Source organism: Taeniopygia guttata, chromosome 5 (genome assembly GCF_048771995.1).
Source record: "Taeniopygia guttata chromosome 5, bTaeGut7.mat, whole genome shotgun sequence".
NCBI classification, from domain to species: Eukaryota; Metazoa; Chordata; class Aves; order Passeriformes; family Estrildidae; genus Taeniopygia; species Taeniopygia guttata.
In genome coordinates this window covers 50864698-50873745 of record NC_133030.1, presented here as the reverse complement: position 1 = coordinate 50873745, position 9048 = coordinate 50864698, and the positions used below count along the sequence as shown (strand labels likewise).

The 9048-nt window shown below is 37.3% G+C and overlaps 1 protein-coding gene across 6 annotated transcripts in view; it reads right to left on the bottom strand.

Annotated features, from left to right (window-relative positions):
- Positions 1-1085: 1085 nt before the first annotated feature.
- BDKRB1 (bradykinin receptor B1) overlaps positions 1086-9048 on the bottom strand; it is a 30647-nt gene continuing 22684 nt past the window's right edge. Inside the window, exons 2-3 of one of the 6 annotated variants that reach the window (XM_072930378.1) lie at positions 3875-7746; positions 1086-3053 (exon numbers count right to left, since the gene is read on the bottom strand). In XM_072930378.1, coding sequence (XP_072786479.1) covers positions 1914-2999 — 1086 coding nt within the window. In that variant the 5' untranslated portion in view covers positions 3000-3053; positions 3875-7746 and the 3' untranslated portion in view covers positions 1086-1913. Of the gene's footprint in view, positions 7747-9048 lie in introns of all 6 variants that reach the window. The other 5 variants (XM_072930379.1, XM_072930376.1, XM_072930377.1 and 2 more) reach the window with 5 other exon arrangements.

Sequence of the window (9048 nt, the reverse complement as noted above, 5' to 3'; positions counted from 1 at the left end):
CCCTTCCCTTCCCTTCCCTTCCCTTCCCTTCCCTTCCCTTCCCTTCCCTTCCCTTCCCTTCCCTTCCCTTCCCTTCCCTTCCCTTCCCTTCCCTTCCCTTCCCTTCCCTTCCCTTCCCTTCCCTTCCCTTCCCTTCCCTTCCCTTCCCTTCCCTTCCCTTCCCTTCCCTTCCCTTCCCTTCCCTTCCCTTCCCTTCCCTTCCCTTCCCTTCCCTTCCCTTCCCTTCCCTTCCCTTCCCTTCCCTTCCCTTCCTTTTTTTTCCAGAACATATTTCTGCTTCGAAGTTTTTTGCACTAAAGATTCAGCTGGGGATGTATTAAATACATGCAGTGTTCTACAGTTTACAATAGATGGGAATTAGGAATTTGATTTCAGATGAGTCAGGGGACTTCACATGCTGTTGTTATTACTGGTGTTTAAGCCTCATATTTATTTAAAAACATCTGTCACAGAAGCAGTGGAAGTAGTAAACCTATGACAGATTCTTCCTCCCTGATCCCTTAATCCACCCTTAATCCTTAAACCATCATTGCAGGAAGATAAGCCTTTTCAAAAGGCTTCCACTGCTCAGATTCAAAAAGTTTGAAAGAACCATTAAAAATTAACACTAATCTTATTGCAATGGAGTTAAATAGATAGATTTGTATAATCAAATAAGAGATTAATTATGTATTCAAAATGGAAACACTAAGAAGAACTGCAGAAAATGCAGTGCTGTTGCAGTGAGTAGCTGTAAATACTGAACTGAACAGACTTTACAGTGAGGAGTTAAATAAATTGTTATACAAATGATGGGTCTGGATGCTCCCTTCTGCACCAGCACCTCTGGCTGAACAGGCTGCACTATCTTCTTCCATGTCTGTACATACACATAATTTGAGAGTTATAGAAATAGATCTCAGTTGCTTTACATTTACTCTGCCACTGATGCTGTGATGGAAAAGTTTTTTTTTTTACTACGAGACGCTGTGTTCTGGTAGCAACAAGATTTTTAATCATAGAACTATATATTTGCTCTTCCCCAGAGGAATAGGGAGACAAAATATAAAAATAAATATAAGAAAGAACAAGACTATGAAGCAAAATAAGATGTTACGCAGTTTATTAATTTTGACTCATAAACATATAAATATGTACCTAAGGATTTGCCTCAAAATAATACAGTATCAATGGCCATAATAGATATAGTCACATATAAAAAATAAAAAGAAACTTTACACTACTTTATGAGAAATTTTGTAATACTTTCCTGGATCAGCAAAAGTCAGGTTTTAAGGAGGCTACCGCGTTACCTTGCTTTTTTTACAATTTATGTACACTCATTGTGTTACATCCTCTTGTAAAATAGTTATGCACTGCATATAATTAAAGTCCACAAAAACAATTAAAATTCTCTATATCTTACTGTGAAAATACAAATCGGGGGAAAATATTGTTCAATATAACCAAAGTTAACCCATACCTGCTTAAATGCACTTATCACCCAAAGATTAAGCTCATATTTGCTCCGTAATACCTGTTGTAATTTTATGAATAGTGTTATAGGTGGTATAGCAGCTGTCATCACAGATGCAATGCAACAAATTATTTACCTCCATTATGGCTTTCTGCAAAGAAACCAGATTTCTGGTATTTTGTAAAAAAAAATTTTCTTTTAAGCCACTGTTAATACGTATGACAGGTTAGATCATTTGGTAAAAAATTCTGGTATCACACATGCATTTGGATGGATAACACCGAAATAGAAAAGCAAGTCTGAGGAAAAAATAAGCAATCAATCATGTAATTTACTTTAATAGATAATTAGCTTTGTCTGTGAAGGCCAGATCAGAGTGTTTCATATTAATTTTTAATGCTATTTGCAGTGTCATAAAATAAGTTATAATATCAAAATAAAGAAGAACTGAGAACCATTATGTTAAACTACTCTTGACAGGAAACATGCTGAAATTTGAAGACATCTCTTTGAAAGATACCCCTCTCAAAGGAAATCCACAGGGAATAAACTGTGAAAAAACTTCTAAAGCCTTTTGCCTGAAGTATTTCCCAACAAAGACATAAATCACGGGGTTAATGCAGCTGTTGGTGATAGCCAGCATATAAGCAAACTGCTCCCCAAAGTTAATCAGTTCCCCCCAGAAGCAGCCTTTGATCACTTCTGTATGGTATAATGTATCAAGGAATACAAAAAAATGGTGAGGAGTCCAGCAGAAAAGGAACATCAGTACCACGGTGAGGATCAGCCTGGTTGCCTTTGTGCCTTTGTGCCTCTTGCAGCCCTTTGCTCTGAGCGCTCTTCGCTCCTTTGCTGTTTTTTGTAGGGACCTAATGGTGGAGAAATTGAGGAAGATGATTGCAGTGGATGGCAACAGAAACCCCACCACGTTGCCTACCAGGCTTTCAGCAATTTCCCATGATGGGCTGGGGAAGTCCAAAGTGCACGCTGAGATATTCCACTGGGGAAAGTCTTTCACAGTCCGGAACATGAAAGCTGGGATGCTGAGAAGGATGCAAAAGAACCAGATGAGCAAACAGATCCTTTTGGTCATAGTTTTGCTCCATATCTCTCGGTGGTTCAAGGTATGGACGAAGGTCAAGTAGCGATCCACGCTGACGGCCACGAGCAAGTAGATGCTGGTGTACATGTTCAAGGTGATGGAGGCGCTGATGCTGCGGCACAGGAAACTGCCAAACGGCCAGTTAAACTCATTTTTGACATTCTCTGCCCAGAAAGGGAGGCACATGAGGAAGATGAGGTCAGCAACAGCAAGGTTCATAAGGTAGATTTCAGCTATCTTCAGGGGGCCCTTGTGCAGTGAATAAATTAAGAGAACAAACACATTTCCAAGCATACCAATAACACAGACAGTGTTGATGTACTTGGGTCCTATATAGTACACGATGTCCCACCAGTCATCCAAGTCTGGGCACACCGTTGAGTTGGTCTGATTTTCACTCTGGTTTGAGTAGGGAATATTCAGTAGAGGAGTTTCAGTCATTTTTAAAAATATTTGGAAGTGAACCGGAGATGTCTTCAAAATGAGACAAAATAACTGCAAAAAAGAAGCATAAAAGAGCAAAAAGTGCCTCCTATGAGTGGTGTAACAAACATTTAACTGCTGCAAATTCATTATTAGTCCTTACTGATTATTATGGGTTAGATCAATCCATTCTTGATATGTGCAGCGGTGGGAAACATTCCCAGTATTAGCAAGGATAGAACTTCCTCTACATCCCATGAAGTTTCCCCTCCTTGCTTCCATTGTTTAAAGTGTCACAGAGGAAGGGAAGTGACAAATTAGTGTAAATAGTTCTGTACGTCTCCTCCAGATTGAGGACAGATACAGATATGGGAGAATTCCATCTCCCTGAGAGTAGTGGGAGTCATGCTGGCGACACAAAACCAGCTTTGCATCCTTCCCTGCCTTTTCTCTTACTCTTATTTACCATACTATGTATATAAATGTGTTACACTATTATATACTATATTATATATACTTCAATATACTATTATATTATTATATTCTGTTATCCTGCTGAAGCCTGTTTCCCTGAATTGGGAGAGCTGCTAACTCTCTGTTATGTATGTGCCACTTGCTGCCTGAACTTTACATTCTTTTGTACCTTCTCAGTTCCTCCCACACTGAACTTTGGGTTCAAAATTGCTATTAGATTAGACATCTCATTGCCTTCAAATGTCAGTGGTTGGAATAACAAACACAGACTTCTCCAAAATATTACACTAAAAAGCATGCCTGGAGGAAGGTCTTCTGCAGCTCTAAATTTACAGCTCTTTTCTCCAGTTCAAAAATTTCATTTGAGTTTGGCTGTCCCAGGCACCAAAGTGTTTAGTTCATCATAGCATCAGCAATACCTTTATTCCTTTCTGGTAGCTCCATGTGAGATTGTGCAGGAGTAAGAACACAGGTAAAACCTTATGAAAATCCACTGGACTTTCTGTCAGAGATCCACTGTCAGAGCTGCCTCCTGCTTCATTCTTCTGGTGCTGTCATGCTTGATGATAGTGCCTAGATCCAGGTTTTTACAGGCATTTGGTCTCAGAACTTTGTGGTAGGCAAGTTATTATTGAGCCTGTTCTGCCCTCTGACATTTCAGTCTTCATATGCAAGTGGAGCATGTCAATCGCAGAAAGGAATGTATTCGAAAAAATTAATATTTTGCAATCAGTCATTCTAAGTGCTGACTTTCTGCTGTAACTATTTAACTCTGCTCTTTCAGCTTCTGTATTTTACACCTAGGAGACCCCTAATGATGGAATTTCTGAAGAGAAAATTTAGGACCATCATTCATCTCTTTTAGATATATGTAAACCTCAGTGATTTCTGTATATGAGCACCTTGCAGTACTTATTTTGGGATGCCTCTAGGAATAAGTTAAGTATTAATATTCCACATCAGGCTATCTGGAACTAAGGCACAGAACATTTTTCATCGCTGCAGAATTAGGTGAGCAGCAAAGTTGTGTCTGAGTTCATAAACTCACTCAAGCTGGCAGCCTTGACAGGGAACTGAGCTACAACTCAAGTTAGCACAGCTCCCTGGATCTCCCTCACAACAGACAATGTGTTGTCTGTAGATCACAGAACTCTCACGCAAGTGAAGATAACTTGGGAGGGTCTAAAACTACATCTAAAATGCATACAGCAAATAAATGGCTAATTAGCATTAAAGCGGCTCTTTGTGAGACAGCAGAAATCTAATGCTGTTGGAGCAGGAGGCTGGCTGAGGCATGAGAGAGCAATGGCAGAAAATCTGTAACTTTATATTTCAAAAATAATGTAGAAGAAAGATAGCAGTTAAACCTAAACAGAATTATTTATTTTATTAGATATAGGATAAAAAATAAATGCTTATTGTCCTTGCTTACCCTTTTCCTGATGACTTCTTGCTGTCAGCTTATGCCAGCCACTCTGCACACTTCAGACATGATCTCTCAGCTGGAGCCACAAAGTTTTATTTTTCATTGCAACTTAGATTTTATTCACAGCTAAATCCAAATTCTTGTTCAGCTAGTAAGAGTAACTGAGGATTCTGTAGAGTTTTTAATTGCAAAAATTTCTCCAGAGTCTACTAATCAAAGTCTGAGCACTACCACAAGCCTTTTATAAATTTAGAGTTCCAAATGTTCTCTTGATAGAAAATGCACTTTATTTTATGTAATTTCTGTAAGCATTTTGGAGTAGTTAGTGCTAATGGAAAATTAGACTCATTAATAGTTTTCAATTTCTGTCCTTAACATATTCCGGTCATCTTTTATATAAATAATGACGTATTTTTTTTTTACTTTGATCTGATTTTTGATGAATTTCCATGCACAATGCATCTATCACCCTTTTTACTACTAATACTCATTAGCCAGTTAGAGCAATTAGGTAAAATGGATAATGGCTTTACACATAAACTAATACTGAACTTCAGAATTACTTTTGTGGTGAAAAAGAAAGGGAAAATCTTAACTAGACTGCACAGATCAGAACTGAGAGCAAGAAAGATTATTTTTTAAGATAAAATATAGAAAATTTTTAATAAAGATAATAAATTCAAAAAGAGAGGCATACCTACTCTTTGTCCTTCCTGGCAATCCAGGCAATGTTTCAAATTCGGAAACAGTTGATAAACAGCAGTACAGAGGTTACTGAGAGAATTCAAAGATGCATCCTGAGGCACAACTGAGTGACTGAGGGCTGTCCTGAGTGTTTTGCTGGCTGTACACCATGTGTATGATGTTACATTTTGGAAGAAAGCCCCAGGATTTTTTTTTTCCAACTTTCCCAGACGTCAGCTGAAGTAATTTTCAAGAGATGTGAAATATTTCATTGTCATTGTGAAATAAGACATGCCATGTGTTGTGACTCTTCTCATGCTTTGACCGCTAATTAAAGCTCTCAAATTGTCCTTGGCAATTAAAAATTCCATTGTGTGAATGTCTGTAAAAATAAGAACTTAATTAACAGCTCCGAAATACCTTCTCTGTACCAATGCACACAGGGAGAAATTAGAATTAGGCTTTTGTTGTGTTGGGAGTTCCTTTCCCTTCTAGACATGAGGGGAGCCATGCCAAGGAGCTGGGGGTAAAGCAGACAGGTAGGTGGGAATGGCTGCTGAAACATGAACCTTGCTGAACTTCACTTTACTCTTTTTGAAAAGCACTGGTTTTTACACCTCCCTGTAGGTGTCCAGGGCATGAATCTCTGTGAATATTACTTCTCAGTAATATTCGTAATGACTGCTGTGTTTTGTCAGGCTTGTACCCAAATAAGCTTCTTCTTTTTCTGATTACTTTCTGGGATCAAGTAGCCGGAGAGTGGTGGTTTATAAATTATTATATTTTTCATTCTGATTGTCCACCGATAAGAGCAATATTTTAAAAAGATAATATCTTTTATCTCAGACTTTACATGCAAATCTGTCTTAAGCATAGCCATGTAAACAATGTAGTTTTCAATTAGAATAAAAAAGCAACAAATGAGAAATTATCAAGGGACTGGAATGCTATTTACATATAGGAAAATATTATTCTCATTGACTACTTAACCAACACATGCACCATATATCTCAATTTTTATTCAGTTATGTCTATTTTTGTTTGATAAGTAAGTTAAAATGAAAAGGCAGGGGAGGCTGAATGGTGATACCTTATTATGAACTTCCCTATCATGAAAAATTCTTTTATTCCAAATTTTTATTAATTAAAGAATAGTGAGATAGTTATGTGAACAGTGCTAAAATTGATAAACTAAAAATGAAAAATGTTCCAGTTAAACCATCACAATGGAGAAAACTCTAAATGGCTTGAGATTTAATGTTGGTTTTGTTTTTTTTTTAATATCTTGTAAAATTTTAATCTTGGCAAAGACTTGAAACACAACATGCAATTTGTGATTTACATATTATGTAAGGAATCCTAACAAATTACAGAAGGAAAATCTTGAAACAACCCATCTCACACTGACTCATAAAGGTAAGTGCAATATGACACGAGATCTTCGTCACAGACTTTCCAAAGTCTCCACTTTGCTTACACTACTGCATTCCCATGTTTAAGTTATTTTTTCCATAATGAAGAACATTTGAGTAATAACAAGAAGTTTAGAATTTGTCTTTGCTTGGACATGAATCTCCAGGATCTGCCAAGTTCCACATTTACTCACAGACTGAATAAAAAACTGCAGCTGCGTCTAAATTTTATATGATAAATAACAAGTCTTATAAAACTTGTCACATCAAAATGAGTGGTTTTGCAAATCCTCATGTTTGCAAATCTCGTCTCTTATTTTCTGTTGTTTTTGATTGCTATATTTGGAACATTTTTCAGTAATGGAGAGAGATTCAAAATTGGAAGTGTATGCATTTAGTAGAAAAAGTGAATAGGCACTGGAGTAGCTCCAGCATTTAAAGATCTTAGAACAAGTCTACAGAAGAAGCTGTAACTTTATATAGAAATAGAGTTTAATTTATTGTGTCTTTACAACCTAATTCCTCATTTCAACCTATAGAAATTATATAAAGGTCTGGTAACATTTCAGAGTTTGCACAGAGGTAATGGACCCTGAATGAAGGAATTTAAAGGATTAGTTAAAAAATATCTGTAGGAGTCAATAGTTAAGGGTTTTTTACTATAAAAAGCACATCTGTCTATTGGCACCTTCAGCTCAGGATACTCACAGCATGTTGCTTTATATTTTAGTCTAGAATGATCTTCAGTCACACCATCTAGGCAGATTTCCTGCAGAAAGTAAACATTTTTAGAGCTGTGTAAGAACTTACAAATACTAACTGAGCCTCTCTGATCTGATCTGAATGATTAAACAAAAATGTTGAACTTAGAGGTAAGAATCTTTGCTTAATTATCACACACATTACAAGGTAGAAAATGCCAAAAATCCCAAAGGTGTGCAGAGTTCTGGCTTCTGGTCCAACAGTTCAGCCATTAAAAATCTTCCTTTTAAGATGGTTGGAGCCTTTATTGATTGGGACAAAAAATCTTTTTGGATCAGTATGTTTTAATGATTTCATTTTCTTTATTGAAATGTTTGACAAATCAGCCTAATTATCTGCTATATCTGTTCATCAGTTCTGTAACAGCAGAGAATGTTTTTGATATGACGTTTTGAGGTAAAACTCTTTGTTCAGCTTTGTTGGATTTCTTCATATAAACTATAGAGATTGCTAAGGAGAGCTTAAACTCTGGTGCAGTTATTTACAATTCCCGAAAAATGATGCTAGAACCACCACAGGTGGTAATAATCAAGCCCTAGTAACTACAGTTTACAGAGCTTGAAACAGCAAAATATGGAGGAACAAATCTAGGTTGAATGGAATGGAAAAATGATTCAATGGCTAAAGACTGCTTAGGGATTTGGGAGACCTGAACCAAGATCCCAACTCCTCTACTGAAATCCTGTCTAAAAAACAGCAACTTTCTCCTGTTTGCAGTGAGCACCCGCAGCTTGTGTAACAGCTCTTAAAATCTTAATTTTTCAAGTGAAGACAATAATCCATGTGAAAAATGAGAGAGTGGAGAGATGAGAATAATTCCTGACTGTAAATACAGAAGGCCAGGAATACCATCTGGCTGTTGATATCCTTGCCATTCCTCTGGCCATGCTCCCCACCTCTGCCAGACTGAATGGGGAGTCAGCTCTTTGCATGGCCAAAGTCTTGAGAACAGTTGTGGCAGCCTCAGTGAAAGAGAAGATGGGAGCAGAGGTAAGAGGGGCAAAGAGAATAAAGAAGGATAAAGAAGCAATAAAGGATAAAGAAGAATAAACAGATATGATTACTCTTTGCCATCTTCAGCTCTGAAATTATCAGGACAAAGACTGACTTCATTTTACCAAAAATCCTTCTCATATTTTGTCATGTTTATGTAAGAACAGAACTGAGCCAAGTGTGACTGGAAACCGTCAGTAGGTCAGATGTAGCTTGGATGTTACACTTTCTTTCTTGGGGTTTTTTATTGCGTGTGTAATAGTGCATGTGAATACCACAAATGTGTCATCACACTGAAGAGTCAGTAAAATGGGAA